Raw genomic sequence first — 19,716 nt, 5'->3', positions numbered from 1 at the left:
ATTTCAAACAATAATATATTAGAGAGCTGACAGATATCTTATATACTTTTCATCAAAATGTATCTTTGCTAAGTCAGATATTAGGTTTATAATTCCCCTACTGTTATGTGACAGTAGACAGCGAGAGCAGATACACAGCTGGTGAAAATCGAAGTAGCTCTGTTTAATTCATTGGAACGACACCAGTTTTCACCAGCCCATTTATCTAGGAAATGCTTCTTCAGATGTTTAGAAATAGGAATTGTAAATATTTTGCAGATATTTAATATTATAGAACTAGGATACTTCCCATTAACGTGCAGTGTTTGGTTACCATGTGCATTTATTGACCAAATATCCTAATTATTTTTTAAGAAATCTAATTACATTTAGTCAAATCAAACAAATGACTTGCCAAGGTGCCTGCAAGATTATGTAATATTGCAACTACTGAATAATTCAGGTTTTGGTATGGTTATGTACTTTTTCAAAAACTATGGAGAACCCTTTTCCCCCCACCCCGTTCATCTGACCTTTCAGAATCTTGAGGTATTTTATTTTACTAGCATTTTAACTCTGCTATTGTTTTATATGCAGTTGAAACAAAATTGACAAGTGATGTTCCCTCACATCTTTTTGCTCCAGAAAGCTTTGAAGATGTTTATGATGAAAGAGAGGATGACACTGAAGAAATGGGAAGGAATGAGGGTGAAGATTACATTTTTCATGAAGAAAATGGAATTGCTGATGCACATACTGATGAGAATGTATCTGGCAAGTAAAGCTACCAGTCAATTTTATGTTATTCACATGAATTTTTAAGATTAAAAGGAAACAGAATATATGCATTACTTGGGCTGCATTCTTATTCCTGATCTAAAATGTCAATATCAAAACATCACTTAAGATAGCAAAGTCACCTGATTGGTTCTGTAATGAGGGATAGTGTACATGTTGTATTTTGTCTGTGTGCCTGCCTAGTGCTATAAAATAGATAAAATGCGAATAGGGAGGGGACAGCTGTTGTGTGAAACAGACAGTGGTTTATGGCATTATACTGAGTGCCATTTTAATTCTTAAACTAAATACATGGGTGAGGAGTATTTCAAATGAACTCTAAATTCTAACCTCCAGAACTCCTTTAACTTTTATACTTGGCATTTCAACTCTGTGCCTTGTCAAGCTACATTCTCAGGAAATTTCCTTTCCACATCTTTTCCCATTCATCTTCTAAAATGTTAGTGGGGAAAGAGATATGCGCCCTTACTGGTGTAACCAAAACCAGATAATTCTTCCTCAACTGCAAATAGCTTGTTTTTCAGCCACAGGAGATATAATAATTACTTTAGCATGCTATTGCCGGAAAATTTCCCCTTGCAAAAGGCCATCTAATAGTATTCTAGAAGAATTAGGGCCAGATCCTTAAGTCTGGCTCAGTGTTACTTCCCTGCTCCTGGAGAGTACCAGGGACCTCCTACTGGTTGTTCCAGGAATTAGCTCAGTCCAGTGGAGCGCCCCCTCCTAGTGGTGTCCCAACCGTTGTCTCGCCCTCGGTTGGCATGTCTGAGCCCTCGTTGCTCACCAACTCACGGCATCCCCTACAGGACCACTGCCCTCCAGCAATGCCCCTCTGTCTTTCCACACCCCCTTCCGGGGGGGTCAATCAGCAGTCTCCTTGTCCAGCCACCGTAGTCAACCACACCCCCCCAAAGTCTAATCCCTCCCATCAGGGATCTGGCGTGGTCTGTACTGGCCGCTCCCTGCAGCCAATGGCTAGATGTACTGCAAGGGGGTAGTGGGGGGACCCAGGCCCGCCCTCTACTCTGGGTCCCAACCCAGGGACCCTCTGGCGGCAGCCTCACTGTCCTCCTACTGTCCCCTCATCTGTCCGCTTCCCTGGGCCGCTTCCCCTACGGCCCCTTGCACCCGCTAGGCCCTTCCACTCAGGGCCTGCAGCCTGGCAGGCCTCAGGCTAGAGCTCCCCTCTGCTCCCTGAGCCTGGCCAGCTCTGCACTGTCCATGGTGCTAGTCTCCCAGCTTGGAGCTAGACCTGCCCCTCTCAAAGGCCTGGGACAGACTGACTGCTCTCTCCCTGAGCAGGCTTTTATAGAGCCTGGCCTTGATTGGCTGTCTCCAACCTGGGCCCTGATTGGCTCCCAGTAAGCCCTTCTCTGATTGGCTGTGCGTCTGCGCTGGCCTGCCACAGCCCATAATCTCAGGGAGTGGGACAGCCACCCCACTACAGTAAGGTAGAGCTGCTGCAGTAGGACTGCTGTGGCATCTGCAAAGGCCCCATACAAGCCATTTTGTCAGCTCAGTTTGGTGCTCTGGCTATACTCACTTCCACCCCTTTTATGCCATCTCTGACCTTTGAAGGACAAGAAGGACTAACAGAAGGTGGCCAGGGGATTAGGAGAAGCTCAGAGAGACTCAGGATCTGGCCCTTTAACTCCATTTGTATTATGAAAAATTCAAACATTCAATTACTAGAAAGCGTTTTCAGAACTCTGTGACGATACATTTTACACATGTACACACACTGCATCCCAGGCTATATTATTTAAATCCATGAACAAATCCTTCAGCTTGTAATACCTTAAAATGATTTTCTTAGTCTACTTAATGTTTAATCAAGACAATTTTAACTAACTGAAATCTCAGTTAATTGAAAGGCTTTGAGAGTTCACAGCCAGCAGATGATACTCTGCTGAAACCCTTAGGGTATATCTGCATCGCAATAAAACACCAGCGGCTAGCCCACATCAGCTGACTCAGGCTTGCAGGCTCTGGCAGCAGGGCTATGAAATCGCAGTGTAGACATTTGGGCTCAGGCTGGAGCCTCTGCTTTGGGACCCTCCCACCCAAGCCCGAATGTCTACACTGAAATTTTATAACCACACAGCCTGAGCCCCAGGAGCCTCAGCCAGCGGACACGGGCCATCCCCGGATGTTTCATTGCAGTGTAGACATACCCTGAGTGAGCCTAGTGGGAACCTATATAACGCCCATTTGGACCTAATAAACATTTACCACTGTACAGAAAAACAAGGAAAAGAGAAAAATTGGAATATGCAAACAATTTAAATCAGATGGAATTATCTAGTACAGCGGTCTTTTATAAAACACCAATGTACCGTATGCTTGCCAATAATCAGTCTTGGTGCAGAGAATCCGTAATGAATATTATATCAAGACATGCAAGCTAAAGATATGGTGGCAACTCTACTTCCCAGATATAAACCTTGTTGATAAACATAGAATCATAGAATATTATGGTTGGAAGAGACCTCAGGAGGTCATCTAGTCCGATCCCCTGCTCAAAGCAGGACCAACACCAACTAAATCAAACCAGGCCTTAAAAACCTCTAAGGACGGAGATTCCACCACCTCCCTAGGTAACCCATTCCAGTGCTTCACCACCCTCCTAGTGAAATAGTGTTTCCTAATATCCAACGTAGACCTCCCCCACTGCAACTTTAGACCATTGCTTCTTGTTCTGTCATCTTCCACCATTGAGAACAGCCTAGCTCCATCCTCTTTGGAACCCCCCTTCAGGTAATTGAAGGCTACTATCAAATCCCCCCTCACTCTTCTCTTCTGCAGACTAAATAACCCCAATTCCCTCAGCCTCTCCTTGTAAGTCATGTGCCCCAACCCCTTAATCATTTTCATTGTCCTCCACTGGACTTTCTCCAATATGTCCACATCCCTTCTGTAGTGGGGGGACCAAAACTGGATGCAATACTCCAGGTGTGGCCTCACCAGTGCCGAATAGAGGGGAATATCACTTCCCTTGATCTGCTGGCAATGCTCCTACTAATACAGCCCACTATGCCATTGTCCTTCTTGGCAACAAGGTCACACTGATGACTTATATCCAGCTTCTTGTCCGCTGTAATCCCCATGTCCTTTTCTGCAGAACTTCTGCTTAGCCAGTTGGTCCCCAGCCTGTAGCAGTGCATGCAATTCTTCCTTCCTAAGTGAAGAACTCTGCACTTGTCCTTGTTGAACCTCATCAGATTTCTTTTGGCCCAATCCTCCAATTTGTCTAGGTCACTCTGGACCCTATCCCTACCCTCCATCATATCTACCTTCCCCCCCTCCAGCTTAGTGTCATCTGTGAACTTGGTGAGGGTACAATTAATCCCATCATCCAGATCATTAATAAAGATGTTGAACAAAACCAGCCCCAGGACCGACCCCTGGGGCACTCCGATTGATACCAGCTGCCAACTAGACATCGAGCCGTTGATCACTACCCATTGATCCCAACAATCTAGCCAGCTTTCTATCCACCTTATAGTCCATTCATCCAGCCCATACGTCTTTAACTTGTTGGCAAGAATACTGTGGGAGACCGTATCAAAAGCTTTGCTAAAGTCAAGATATATCACATCCACCGCTTTCCCCATATTCACAGAGCCAGTTATCTCATCATAGAAGGCAATCAGGTTGGTCAGTCATGACTTGCCCTTGGTGAATCCATGTTAACTGTTCCTGATCACCTTCCTCTCCTCCAAGTGCTTCAAAATAGAGTCCTTGAGGACCTACTCCATGATTTTTCCGGGACTGAAGTGAGGCTGACTGGTCTGTAGTTCCCCAGGTTCTCTTTCTTCCCTTTTTAAAATATGGGCACTATATTTGCCTTTTTCCAATCGCCTGGGACCTCCCCCGATTGCCACGAATTTTCAAAGATAATGGCCAATGGCTCTGCAATCACATCAGCTAACTCCCTCAGCATCCTTGGATGCATTAGATCTGGACCCATGGACTTGTGCATGTCCAGCTTTTCTAAATAGTCCTTAACCTGTTCTTTCACCACTGAGAGCTGCTCACCTACTCCCCATGCTGTGTTGCACAGTGCAGCAGTCTTACACAGGACTTTGCCTCACTGAAGTTGATATTCATATTCAGCTTGGTAGCTTTGTAATAGGACTTGCTGAAATATTTGTTTTTGTTTTTGTGTGTTAAAGTTTCTGATGGATTAAAAGCTTAAACTGGTGTGCGGAGGTAGCGTTTTATATTGCAAACATATCAAATAACTTGGAACAATAACAACAAAATCTTTGTGGTGCAGACCAGTTGGAATAATGTAATAACATAATTGAATAACAAGCAAAAATATAGACCTCATTAATCTTCGGATTTTAATAATGTGAAACAACTCTTATTTCATAGCACTTTTTTCATTAAACTATATGATGCCTTTTAAATTATATGGGCATTTTTATGAGTATTACAGGCAACCATTTCCTACGGCTTGTGCTATTTCAAAGTAATAACTGTATGTGGCTTTTTAAACTCTGGGCTTGGGTTGGCTTGACATATATGTGCAATGTTATTATAGCAAGCAATCACTTTATCTTAAACTAAACTCTCTGGTCCAGATACTCAGTCCCCAGCAATACAAAGAGGGTGGTAATCCGTCCTAACAGAAAGCTACTCATTGCCCTGGTGTGTTTGTGTTTGTGTGGGGGGAATCCCTGATTGTATGCCAGAGCTGGGCTGTTCTATTCTAACCTTCCCAGCAGAGAGGCCATGTCGGGGAGGGCGAGGACATTGTGCTTTGTTGATCCTGGCTGCTTAGGGGCCATTCCTAGGGCTTAAATCCTATTGAGTGTATTTATTCTGGCCTAGCAAGTGTGGATGAAGGGTTCATAAGGCACAGGATATATTTTATCAGATCTGAATATCCCCATACAAAAATGTCTTGTAATATTTCTGTGATGTTTTTTTCTTCTGTGATGTTTTGTAGGTTATCAACAGTCCATTGAGAGAGTTCCTAATGCCACAAGCTTTACTCCGAGTCCTACAGATGTTGTTGAAAGTTTTATTTCTGTGCAAAGAGCCAGCAGCACCCCCTCAACCTCCAAAGTGAAAACAAACACACCGTGGAAGCGAAATAATTCTCAAATAACCACTTTTGACCAGTCTGCGAGTACCAGATATATTGGCCATACCTTCACTGCCATCAGTAACCAGCTAGATAACACAGGAGAAAGCTCTGCTGTAAACATTATGACAATGCCATCTTTTAGGAATCTTTCAGTATTACACGATAAGACAACAATGACACAATCTGAGGCCTACAATCCTTTAGAGACTAGCAAGGACACATTGCTTAGCAGCAAAATGAACATACCCTCCATAATGAGCAGAGTATTAAAAGGAGGAAATAGTCACAAAGTTCAACACCCATCAGTCAAGCATAAGGATAGTCTTTTACGGTCTGGTTTTGTTGGAATCACTGACCCACCAAAAGTGCCTGGCACAGATATGGAATCAGATGCAACAGCAGTGCCTAAGGCATTAATTTGTGCTGATTTACCTTGTTTTCCTGGAGTTCTCTGTGAACCAAGCCATGATGGAAGTTTCAAATGCGGTCGTTGTCCATATGGTTATTATGGAGATGGTGTCACTTGCAGAGGTATTGCTGATAATTATACTAAATGTTTTCCAATGAAGAATCTGTGACATTTTTATAATTTTTAAAAAAGATATTGTTATTGTATAATGGCTGGAAAGAAAATAGCTTTAAATTGTCCATTATTTCACTATTAAAAATGATACAGCTTGAATTTCACACCAAGACGTTCAGTTGTATGAATGCATTTTTTAAAAAAAATGTTTGTTCAGTGTCCATTAGCTTCCATGTTTAATGTCAAGGGTCTTAGCTGATTCAATGCTACGTGTTTATAAATAATCATATTAGGCAAGACTTCATTATGCTAACGTGCTGCTGTCATTTTCCTTATTCCTCTGCTCTTATTTCTCTTATTGCCTTGCAGCAATATGTAGGCATGCATGTGGTAAAAACATGGAGTGCGTGGCACCCAATATTTGCAAATGCAAACGTGGCTACTCTGGTTATAACTGTCAGAGTGGTGAGTATGGTACATTGAATTTACCCCATCTAACTAGTATGTGCTAATGAAAGTATCTAAAAATCATGTGTTGATTTTGCACAGCTGTATGTCAACCTGACTGTAAAAACCATGGCAAATGCACGAAGCCCAATGTCTGTGAATGTCCCCCAGGATACAGTGGATCAACCTGTGAGGAAGGTAATTGGGCTGTCTCCTTAAAATTAGAATCATAGAGTCCAAAAAAGTTGTGCCCTGATTGACTGTCACTACTGTGAGTATTCATCCTGACAGGGGGAGGGATGTCTGTTGGTTTACACAACTCCTAGAACTATCATAGAAATGAAATCATAGAAACGTAGGACTGGAATGGACCTTGATAGGTAATCTAGTTCAGTCCCCTGCACTGAGGCAGGATTAAGTATTATCCCCTGACAGGTGTTTGTCTAACCTGTTCTGAAAAACCTGAGGGAGATTCCAATCTCCCTAGGTAATTTGTTTGAGTGTTGCACTACCCTGACAGTTAGGAAATTTTTCCTAATGTGTAACCTAAATCTCCAGCTGCAGTCTAAGCCCATTAACTTCTTGTCCTGTCCTCAGTGGTTAAGGAGAACAATTGATCACCCTCCCCTTTTTAACAACCTTTTACATATTTGAAGACTTTTATCATGTCATAATAAAATGTATGTATAAACTGTATCATTAAAGTATCTTTCATAATATTGAAATCTCCATGAAGATTGTATGTGGTGAGATGTTCCTAAATTTAGTGAGCTGTAAAGGCCAAAGGAATTTTGGTTTTCATTTTTATTTATGACATCAGTACATTTGGATGCTATATTATATCTACACATACATATATACACACATGCATAAAGATTAAACCCCATTCTCCCATGTCCTTAAAATATACGAATTAGCAAACTAAAAATTGATGGTGGGCGTTTGTACACCCATCTGTGTACAGAGTGCCAAGTGCAGAAACCAGGCTTAATATTTTCATTTGAAATTGGACGTGGTTCTCAGGCCTGTCACTCTCCCCACTATGCACAATTAGTAATTTTTGATAAAATGACGACCAGTCCCTGTGCCCTCAGTCGCACAGATGGCTCCCATTGAAGACAGTGGGCCAAGTTAATTGCTGACATGCACAGGTGTACCTCTATTGATTTCAGTGGAGCTGTGCCCACTCATACTTGCAGCAAATTTGGCCCATAACAACCTGCATGTGCTCATCAGGCAGAATTTGGCCTTTTCTGCACTTCATCACTGTGGAAAGAAGGAGGGGCTCCATTGTCATTATTTCATCAACGGGTCTTCAGTTTATTTCCAGTTCTTTTTGCTGATACAAATGTTACCTTTAGTTATCACTAAAAGATAACCAATTTTAATAGATATTTTTAGAGCTGACTTCTTGAACAACATAATTCTGTTTCTACAGCACATTGTAACCCACTGTGTCAACATGGAGGCACATGCTTGGCCAGAAATCTCTGCACCTGCCCTTATGGTTTTGTGGGACCCAGGTGTGAAACAAGTAAGCAAATGAAAATGTAGAAATCAAGAATACAGTAACTTTTATTCCCCTGCACTGGGATTTATTAAAACGAACAATGCTTTACATTTCTGATGCACTGTATCTGCTGTTAGCAAATAGTAAAATCCAAGATGACTATTTGAAGGCTACTAGAGCTGGGGCTTACTAGCATCAATTAAATAATGTTTGTACAGCACTTTGAAAATGTATGTATGTGCTAAATAATGTATTATTATTATGATTAGTTGCTCAGGGAGATGGATTTAGAGTTGAGGTTAGGACATTATCCAGAATGAGTGTAATTTTTGGCATCTGGTTACTGTTTCTGGATTCCTAACATGACCCTTCCTTAAGCTGTTGGGATGGTCCTCATTCTGAGGTTGATAGTAGTAAATGCTAGGTCAGTGGTGTGTAAGATCACTGAGCATAACAGCACATTAATGGACTCATCCTCTGACCTGGAATGCAAAATGGAGACCTTTGTTGGGTATTACAGCTGGCCAGTTTGAACAGTTTAGTCCCAAGTGAGATACTGTGTTTCACATTAGTTATATCTGGCCTTAGATGCTCCAAGTGTTCAAACCAGAATTTTGGTTAATTTGCACACAAGTCGTTACTCACTGAAAGGTCCATGCTTAGAAATCAGAAATTCTACTGGGCTACCGCCCACCTCAACACGCCAACGAATTTGCCTGTGGACTAGGTAAATTCCTCTCTTTGTTGCTCTTGGAATCCTCAGGTCTGTTGATCCTTTTGGTTTTCAATTGCCATGTTCATAATTACTGCTCTTGGGGGATTATAAGATCCCAGAAGAAGGAACTGTGTCTTGAAGCGCTGACTTGTGTGCTCTGCAGCCATGACTACTCCTAAAAGGCTCCTCCTTCCCAGAAGTATCAGGTCTCTAGAGGGTTTAAGTCTGAACTCTGAGAAATGAAAAGGAAAAAAAGAGACCGTAGTGAAGTATCTTGAAGTTAGCATTTATTCAGGAAACCATTACTTGATGTTGTTGTACCATTTGTTGCTCAGTCTTGAACCTTCCCTTTTCTAAGCATGTACTTAGAAAGGTGATTATTAGACAAATCCAGGCCAGGAGCATCTGTTCAGAGTGGGACTTTTTTTGACATCTTCCAATCTGGTGTCAAGCTCCTATATGGCATTGAGACAGGATTCATCTTAAATGAAGCCTCAAGTGATGGATTGGTGTGTAACTCCCATTAGTATCAATACAATATACATGCTCATATCTGGGGAAGAACTAAGAAATCAATGAGGTTTCTCACAGACATAAAATTGTAACAAGCTCTTTTGTACTGTTTTCTCAGCTTATGGGCTTTTTTTCTGATTTTCTGGATTATAGTGGTTTGCAACAGACACTGTGAAAATGGTGGTGAATGTTTCACTCCAGATGTCTGCCAGTGTAAAGCTGGCTGGTATGGACCTACATGCAATACAGGTAAAATTGGTTATTCTCCAAAGGGAACTGCTTTGCAAAAGTTCCACACTCGGGGGCCTACCAGAAGCAGAAGGGATTCCCATTGCTCAACTTTCTGAACCATTTGGCTCAAGCAGGGGGCAGGAGCTGCGGCTACTGCTGTGGAATCCTAGCGACCCCATGTGCCTCCAACCGTTAGTTCATTTCTTAGCACAGCCTGCAGAACTTTGCAGGGAATGGCATTTCAGTTCTTTCACCTGCTGTCTTTTAGATTCATTGTAATCACATTAATCATTAACACCCTGTACTTGCAGTAAAAGCAAGCTATTTCATCACCCATATGTGGCGATGCAGTTCTGTGTGGCTTTCATTGCTTTGTTTTTCCTTCTGCTGTTCTGCAGCGGTGTGTGACCCCGTATGCCTCAATGGTGGCTCCTGTACTAAGCCAAATGTTTGCCTCTGTTCAAATGGATTCTTTGGTGCCCAGTGTCAGAATGGTAATAATTTTTTTCTTACTTTTCTTTTTTGGGAAGACACTGAGGAAAATGTCTCCCTCTAAAAGGACACTTTCAGGATTTTAAAAACTCTCAGTAAAGTAACATAGGGGAAAGACAGAGATTTCCTTAACATTTCATTGTTTATACTGGCCAGATTGTGGCTGGCTCCTTGTGTGAATGTCCAAGGAGGGAGGATGCATGGAACTTTGCTTGCCCTGCGCCTTTGCACCCATACAAAAGCCAGTCACAATTGTACAAAGGACTGTTGGCTGTGGGGTATGACTGGGCCCTTAGCTAGCTAGCCTGCACACTGCTATCAGTAAGGCTAAGATTTTGTCATGGATATTTTTAGTAGAAGTCCGGACAGGTTACGGGCAATAAAGAAAAATTCACAGAAGCCTGTGACTTGTCCCTGACTTTTACTAAAAATATCAGTGACAAAATGGGGAGCTCTGGGCAGCTGTGAGGGCCGGCTGGGAGCTCTGGCGGGCCCCACCACCTGTTGGGACTCAGAAGTCCAGGGTCCCCCTCCACCTGCGTCACAGGGCTGCAGGGTCCCTGCTGCCCAAGGCGGCTGGGAACTGTGGGGAGGGAGAAGGGGGGGCAAGCCAGGAGCTACGAGTTCACCCCCCCATGGTGGCTTGAGCCCCCTGCTGCCTGCGGTGGCCAGGAGCTCTGGGGTCACCCTGCTGCCCACAGGAGCCGGGAGCTGTGGAGTCTCCCTGGCCCGCGGCAACCAGGAACTGTGGGGTCCTCTGTCGCACAAGTTGGCTCAGACCTCGGGGGGCCCCCACCGCCGCGGTGGACAGCAGCGGGACCCTGCAGCTCCCTGCCGCTGCGGGCTGAAGTCATGGACATCTTTGGAAGTCACAGATTCCGTGACTTCCACAACCTTCATGACAAAATCGTAGCCTTGGCTATCAGGGATACTAGCGTGTATTGCATCCTGCAGTGCAGCTGCGAGCCCTGAGCCATCCTATCCTGTGCTTGTAGAATGGGTCCTGTATCTGCTACAGAATAGGCACTGCTCCATGTCAGTATGGCTCCTGCCAGACAGGCAGGACTTTGCTAAATATAAATATCCTAGAAAGATTCCTAATAGATGTGCATCTTAATAGTGGTTACAATCTATTTTGTTAGGATAGTATGCAATATAAAAAGGAGAAAAAGCTATTCCTTCCTATAGTATACAATGCTTGAAGTTATGCCTTATTCTCACATTTGTATCTTTTAGCTGTTTGCTACCCTCCCTGTAAGAATGGTGGCCACTGCATGAGAAATAATGTGTGCACCTGTCCTGATGGGTACACTGGCAGAAGATGTGAAAAAAGTAAGACAACATCAAAATGCTTCCAGGATTCAGAAGCAATTGATGAAATGCTCTCGGGTTCATTATTTGTACTAATCAGTAAATGATATTTAATTTAAGGTATCTGTGACCCAATGTGCATGAATGGAGGCAGATGTGTGGGGCCAAACATTTGCTCTTGCCCCTCAGGGTGGAGAGGAAAACGATGTAATACTCGTAAGTATCTTATAACTAACATGCTAAAATGTTTTAAAGAAAATATTTGGCTAAATAATGTAACTGACAGTTTTGTCCAGCAAGATGATCTTGTCTTTTGCTGGACAAAAACAGCTTGTGGGGTGGGGTCGGGGGATGGGACACTTTTTCCTCTGACTACAGACCCACATCAAAATGCAGGATGTGATATCTGTACTACTGAGCCAAAGCCATGGAGGTTTCAGTTTAAACCATGAAAACAGGACATACTTTCTGTTCGAGAGTAGCATGTAATGTTTTTTTCTTCTATTTCAATTATTGTCGACATTAAAAGCCCCATGTTTCCAGTGCTTACACCCAAAGTATGTCTGTAAGAGCCTTTTCAGAGAGTTCCAGTTCTGGCCCTAATCCTGATTTCATTGACAGCAGAGTAAATCAGGAGGAACTTCATTTAAATCAATAGGAATTACATTGATATGAAAGCAAAATCCAGCCCTAAATATCTTTTCTTTCAGAAACACACATCATTAAACACATATTTGTACTTCCATGTATACATTAATTCTCTTAATATTTTCTGCTCTTAAAAATATCAGGACAAATTCAGCCTCTATTACACCTACACAACCCTTTTGACTTTAACGGGGTCAAGTCAGCAGGGAATTTAGTTTAAAAGTTCTTTTGTATTGGACAAAGCATCTCTTAAAAAAACCCTGACATTTTCTTTTTGTCCACACAGCTAAAACTCCTGTCTAAACCCTAAGTATCTCAAATCTTTACAACTGTAACCTGTTCTTCTGTGGCTTACCTGGCACTCATCTTGTCCCACTTCTAGTTAATTCAAATTGCAGCTAAGAGAATCCTCATTGCTCCTTGTTCTGACCACCTGATCACCTCTTCAGATCCCTTGGCTGTGTTGTTCCTCCCGCCCCAAATTTCAAGCTTGTTGAACTTGTCTTCACCTTCCAGCTGTTCATTGCTCTGCTTCTCTCTCCTTATATGTTTTTGACTCTATCACATTGCCCCTTGTGCTTACATAAAGCCCTGGAAAGCTTTGTTAACGTTTTTTGAAGTTGGGCTCAAATTCTGTAACCTCTTGTACATTTGAAAACCTTGAGATTTTATCTCTCAGTGCATTACTCCTTCTCTGTCAATGATGCCAGAATTGATTGTCCACTTATCTACTTCCCTCACAATGGTCTTTGCACCTTCCCCCCTGCTGGCCCTTATGTATAGAACACCCTTCTTGAACTGATCCATAAAGCCACTGAATTTCTTCTTCAAAACCTCCATCTTCCAGGGTGCCTACTAGAATTTGGCCATCTGGTAAGGGACAGGTTGAAAGCAGCTGAATATTGGTGATGTGGAGTGTTCTTTTATTTTTAAAGTGTATACTATTTTATAATCATTAAATACCATATATGTTAAAAATGGTATGTGCTTTGACTATATTCCTTTTCCCTGCCCTCTCTATACTGCTTGTCTTCTTGGGCTACACCTTCACTATGAACTAAGGGTGTGATTCCCCTGTTTGTGTACACACCTCGCACTAGTTCTCATTGAGCTAACACGAGTGCAAGTATCAGTCTAGCCTCAGTAGTAGTTTTAGCAGCAGCGGAGATATGGCTGACCTATGCCAAGTACATACCCACCAATTTCATGCTAGTTTGTACTCCGCACAGCTCAGTCATGTCTCCACTGCCACTACCAGTGCTACTGAGGCTTCACTGCTATTTATACCCGCGCGAGCTCAATAAAAACTAGCATGAGGATGTGTACACAAGCAGGGGAATGACATCTTTAGCTCATAGTGTAGACATAGCCTTAGATTGTGAGCTTCTCAGGGATGAGCTGGCGTCTTCCAGGATGTGTGTGTGGGCGGGGGGGGGGAGGTCAGCACTCCACACATTATGGGCAGTATTGGAGTGCAATAATTTAACATATTTTTTTGGGGGGGGGGATGAAGCTATTTGTCTTCAGAAATGTAAGAACGGCGGAGAATGTATCGGACCAAGCATGTGTCATTGCCTGCCACAGTGGGAAGGGGTTCAGTGTCAAACACGTAAGTCTGATATGATTTTTAACTCTTAAAAAAAAAGACATTGATGTTGCTTCAGCAAAGTTAAAGACTGTTAAGTGTACAGACATACATCAGACCCTTGACTCTGTCTTCATTTGATTTTGCATTTTGGCCCCAGTGTTGACGCAGAAGTGGGATGAAGCCTAGAGGTGGCTGTGTACCATTTTGCAGCCCAACAGTAGCTGGAGGTGGCCAGGGAGCATTGCAGTCCTTGGTGATCTGCTCTACACACTGCTGCAACAACCCTTAGGGGCCATAGCAATAGCTCTGAACCGTCAGATCGAAGTGTGCTCTGGCCAAGCCCCAGCCATGCCCCCTTCCCTCTCTCAGTTATGCCCCAAGTATGTATCTACCATGAGGGCTGTGAAGGTAGGTGGCATAGGGCCATTCTGCTGGCTCTATAGCACCCTGGAATCCCCCTTACACTGGGTGTATTCCTCAGTGAAGAGATCTATTGGGCTTATGGCCCCTGTCTGTCAGCAGAGTGCATACACAGAGGTCATGATATAACCCAGTATTGGGGCCATTTACTTTACTAAAGCAGTTACTTTGTTTTTGAGATTAAAGCAATATACCTTTGCGTATTTCAGCTGTGTGCAGTCAGAAATGTCTCTTTGGTGGTAGGTGTGTGCTGCCTAATGTGTGCTCTTGTCGTCCTGGTTATACTGGAGTCATCTGTGCAAAGAAACTACAGGTAATTACATTATGAGTACACAATATAATAAAGGAACAGGGGGCAAAAGAAATGGAAAAACTGCTGTGGTTTTGGTTTCACAAAAACTTGTTTTGTAACTTGTTTGAAAGCCACATTTTGTTTTTCAAAACTAAAAAGATTGGTAATTCAAATCCAGGTTCCATTTTCACCAAAGAATCTAATTTGGGGTGGGAGTTGTTAGCTAATTACTAGGGATGGGCCAAAGCATTTATCAGTTGATGTGAGAATTCATACAACTTTTTGAAAATGTAAAGCTCTATTTGTGTGAAGTATTGTTATTTTGTTGGATTTTAATGTCTGTAATGCACATTTTTGAAGGAAGCTTAATTTATATATCAGTACCTGATTATAAAAAATTCAGTGCTCATAAACAAATTTGATTCAAAGATCCACTTTATGGACATCTTGAAAGGTTTAATCTATTATTAAATTTTGTATAGATTGTGTAAATAGATTATTTGGTCTGAGTAATAAAGGTTTTCTATTCAATACCAACAGTACAGTATATACCATTGCAAAGAGTATTTGCTTCCAAGTATGCTTCTCTCTATTTTTTGGGAAGGTAGCTTATTTTTCAAAAAACTAAACAAGCTTTATGGATCAGTATTCAATATTCCATTTCTGAGTGGCTTGGGAAGGCAAATATTCATTGGAAACTGCTTGTTAAAGTTTATGATGAAAGCACAGAGTGTTCTGAGTAGCCACCAATTTCTGAGTACACTAAAATCTTTTATTTTTCCCAAGGTACGGAGACATCATGGTTGAAGAAAATCAAGTACATGGATTACAAAACCATGCTGTATGGACTAAGAGGCACATGAAACTAGAAAGAGGCTTTGAAGGCAATAATGAATGAAGTTTATTTAAACAAAGGGAGTGATATCCTGAAGCATGCCTTTAAAGTATTCATTATGATTTTAAAGCCAAGGACATTAATTTTTAAACAGTGGTAGAACAATAACATACTAAGAGCAGAAATGTAATCATCTGTTGTAAAGCCTCATTTTATTGCTACCTCACACTCAGAAACCACAGCCTCTGACTCTCTATTGGACTTTTAGGTATTGTAGATGATACAAACACCAGATCCCTGGTCAGCCAGTATCTGGAGAAGTAGTCATTGGAGCAGTGATCTGTAGTGAATGTCCTTCCTTGGGACCTAATCTAAACATCTCCTAGCAGCAGGAAGGCATCACCTGACAGGATCAGGTCTTGAAATATAACATTTTATTTTCACATATTGATTTTAAAGAGCAAGTTCTGTTGGTTTAAGAATCCCCTGCCTGTAATGAACAGGTGAAAAAAGGTTTAGGTTCCTATTGCATCATTCACACATGCGATAGTGTCTCGAGACTATTGATGAATTCAACATCCATTTCTAATTATATTTAATGTGAAACTGTTATGTTAGGGTCGGTTGAAACGTTCAATGCTTACATCTGACTGCACCTATGCCTCTGTGCATGGTCATCATTTCAAAATATCTACGAGAGAATGTAATTACCATAAACATAAACAATGGGCTTTTCAGATAAATACTTTTAAAAGTTAATGATAAGTGAAAATACGATATATTAAAGTAAAAGAATCCTCTCAACTCAGCAATTTTCCTCAGGTTATCTATAAGTTATAGATGTAAGTTAGCTATCAGCCCTTTTAGGAAACAAGGACTGTAACTAAAGAGCCATGATCTTCTTAAAAAAAAAAAGATCACAAATAAACATTTTTACAGAGTTTAAGAATTGATGGCTCCTCCCTGTGGAAACATTTATGTATCTATCTCGCGTACATGGCTATAATCCACATCAAGTTATTTCTGACTTTATTCATTTGTTCCACACCTAGTGCCCAGTCCCAGTGCTGGCCTCTGCATAGCCTATGACTGCAGGCTCTCCTCCACTAATTTGAAGGATCTAAAAGTGACTGTCAGCTTCCCTTAAAAAAGAAAAGTTTCCAGTCCTTTCCCCAGTGAAGGCCCTGATCTTTCTCTATATGAACTGGTGGCCAGACCAGGACAATGGGACATGGGGTGGTTTCACTATCAGCATACTCATAGGCTGAAGAGTCTTCCCAGTGTATTACTAGCAGAGAGTGAGAGTCTGGAGATAGTCTTTGTGAAATCTGTAGTATTGATAATGGAAAAGAGATTGGATTCTAGAGTGTCTTTGGCATTAGCTATGTGGAAACTGATGTCTCTAAGAGCAATAAACCTGGAGGATTTCAGCATCATGCTGAGGAACTGCACCATTAGACCCTCTAGGAAGTCAGCAAGCTCTCCCTCTGGAGAGCTGTCGAACACTGGATTCTTTTTGGTCTTCTGATTTTGTTTCTGGAGTGGAGTGTCATCTGCATCGGAGGGTTGAGGGAACCTGGACTATTTTCTTCCATTTGGCTTGTCTGTGATCCAGGGCCAGCTCCAGGGATTTGGCCGCCCCAAGCAGCCACAAAAAAAAACAAAAAAAAAACCGCCAAAATCGCAATCGCGATCTGCGGCGGCAATTTGGCGGAAGGTCCTTCACTCCTAGCAGGAGTGAGGGACTGTCCGCCGAATTGCCGCCGAATAGCTGGACCTGCCGCCCCTGTCCGGAGTAGCCGCCCCAAGCACCAGCTTGCCAAGCTGGTGCCTAGAGCCGGCCCTGCTGTGATCTACCTTGGTTTGTGTTGTACTGGGTAGCCTGCAGGGAGTACCTGGGCTAAAATAAACCAGATGTCAATTATGCAGGCAAGGGAATGTGTCTAATCAAAAAGCAAATCCAGAATGGTGCTGGTTTAATGGATGGCTGAACTCTGCATTCATCAGCCAGAGTTTGAGATTGCTATCTTCAGTTTGTTTGTTTGTTGGTGCTTTGGGACTAGACTAAGGAGCCAGTTGTAGGATTACTCCTGTTCTGTGTTGTTCCTCTAGTTCCTCCTCCCACCTCACATATAATGGGATTTGAGAGGGTGGGGAATATATGGTTCCTAAAACCTTTCAAGGGGATAGTGTTCTAGCTCTGTAAATCCTGCGGGTGTGGCAATGTTTTTGTCCAGGGAGTCTTCAATGCTAGGCCTTGAAAGGGTGGAAATGGTGAAGAGTGCAGTGAGTGGATCAGAGTATGGGGAGGTGAGGCAAAGCACATTGTGCACACCTCATGGTCTGTTTAAATAATAGAAAGCACTGGTATCCATTGAGAGCAGTAGATTACAAATGGTAAGTAGGAATAATACTGGAGGCCACTACTGCTACCTAGAATTCCAGGCAATTGTCAGCAGCTGCCGCCACCACAGTCAGAGAGTTTTCAGGGTTAGATTCTAACCTGCATGTGCTGTTCTAGACATTGTGTCCCCACCAGCAAAGAGTGAAAAGCCATTTTAGTCCCTCGGGCAGCCAGCAGAGTACTGCTGAATGATGAGTATCAGAGGGGTAGCCGTGTTAGTCTGAATCTGTAAAAAGCAACAGAGGGTCCTGTGGCACCTTTAAGACTAAATGCTCCAATACTTCTGTTAGTCTTAAAGGTGCCACAGGACCCTCTGTTGCTTTCTGCTGAATGATGCATATCTCACCTTAGGTAGGAGAGGCAATTCAGTTTTCAGTGTTTAATTATATGTTTACAAGTTTCATGACCTCAGATTCTGCTGAGGGATGCCCAATTTGAATGGTCTGCTCTTTCCCAGTGTCCAGTTCGGAACTGGTATGATTTTGCCATTTTGTGGGCTGCTGTCACAGGATGTCGACTCCCAGGTTAGAGTGGTCGCCTACCCTATAGCTGTTCAGCAGCTCTCGGTGTAGATTCTTGTTCTCCTACATAGCCCTGTTCAGTCTCTTTTGTAAAATAAGCTGGCATTCTCAGAGCTCAGCCTCCTTCCCACATAATACCTGTGGATTGCTATGCGTCTTACAAAGGAAAAAATCATTAGTGTGTACATAAAGTAAGACTTTTCAAAACTGCATTGTAATGGTGGGATGGGTTGTTGTTTTTTACCAGATTGTAAATCATGTACATTAAATAACATTTGTTTATTGTAAGTGTCTTTGTGTACATGTATTCCTACTTTGTTATAAGGCTGAACATTTATTTTCACAGGTTGCCTTGATTTAAAAATTTAAAAAATACTATCTCAGAAAAGTATATGTTCCCATTGATATTATTTACAGTCATGACTCCCTTTAATATTAATAGAAATTGGAGAAATTATTCATGCACTGAGTGAATAGATTGCTTTGATATGAAATCTCAATGCAGCAGGCTGGGTAGTTTTATTCTTGTGAAGGATACACGAGAAATTGAATTAAAAGCTACAGTGCAATGATCTGATGATACAGATATGCAGTTTAATAAGGTGCTAATGAGGAAGCAAGTGAATATAAAGAACTAGCACAAAGGGTTTATGTCAGAGGGGTTGAAGGAGTGGTCCAAAGGTTCCATAATATAATCTGAAATAAGGACATACAGATCTTTATTTTAGTGTGCTGCAGGGCCTCCTACAAACATGATCTGACTTGGAGTGAAGGAGAATTTGGCACAACTATAGATCTTCCAGTGACTGTCAGTGGCTGCGCTTGCTGAAGATTATAGTCTTTCCTGTAAAATAGCTCACTATGGCCCTTAGCCCCCACAACCCACTAACTTCAGTGGGTGGCTTTCCATTTATTTCAAAGGACTTTGGATCAAAAAATTGAGAGCTTCAGAAAGGACAGGAGTACAGAAAAAGGGGCCTAGAATTAATTAATCCTACTGTCTCTGCTAACTTACTTAACATGGTTTTCTTATGTACTGAAAACACTTTGAACCGCAAGATATTGGACTCTGACAGCAGATTCCAGTTCCCTATTTAGTCAGATTGAAATTACGGAGATGAGTACAGAACCTGAACTCTTGTATTTAACAGGCATTTATTTAGCTATGAAAACTTCTGCTATCTTGGAAAGAATATTTTGAATATTTTCTGGAGGAAAAAAGTCATCCTTTTCACACAAAACTCTAAGGAGCTCATGAAGGAAAGCAATAGGTCTCCCAGATTTGTACGTCTATTACCTAGCTTTTCACATGTGCCACTTGTAAAATGACCTGCTTCACAAAGGTGATACATACAACCATAGCTCAACATAGAAAGTGATTTAACAGCTCC

General features: G+C 42.1%; 1 protein-coding gene across 1 annotated transcript in view; it reads left to right on the top strand.

Annotated features, from left to right (window-relative positions):
• The window catches only part of VWDE (von Willebrand factor D and EGF domains), a 57,162-nt gene extending 40,129 nt beyond the window's left edge, over positions 1-17,033 (top strand). Inside the window, exons 20-31 of the mRNA XM_034759360.1 lie at positions 577-753; positions 5,735-6,406; positions 6,768-6,863; positions 6,948-7,043; positions 8,284-8,379; positions 9,737-9,832; positions 10,213-10,308; positions 11,543-11,638; positions 11,738-11,833; positions 13,779-13,874; positions 14,517-14,586; positions 15,352-17,033. Of these exons, the coding sequence (XP_034615251.1) occupies positions 577-753; positions 5,735-6,406; positions 6,768-6,863; positions 6,948-7,043; positions 8,284-8,379; positions 9,737-9,832; positions 10,213-10,308; positions 11,543-11,638; positions 11,738-11,833; positions 13,779-13,874; positions 14,517-14,586; positions 15,352-15,463 (1,799 nt within the window). The 3' untranslated portion in view covers positions 15,464-17,033. The remainder of the gene's footprint in view (positions 1-576; positions 754-5,734; positions 6,407-6,767; positions 6,864-6,947; positions 7,044-8,283; positions 8,380-9,736; positions 9,833-10,212; positions 10,309-11,542; positions 11,639-11,737; positions 11,834-13,778; positions 13,875-14,516; positions 14,587-15,351) is intronic.
• Positions 17,034-19,716: the final 2,683 nt, after the last annotated feature.

Source organism: Trachemys scripta, chromosome 2, assembly GCF_013100865.1.
Source record: "Trachemys scripta elegans isolate TJP31775 chromosome 2, CAS_Tse_1.0, whole genome shotgun sequence".
In the NCBI taxonomy this organism is placed as follows: Eukaryota; Metazoa; Chordata; order Testudines; family Emydidae; genus Trachemys; species Trachemys scripta.
The sequence above is the reverse complement of the archived record's forward strand: the minus strand, read 5'-3'. Positions and strand labels throughout refer to the sequence as shown.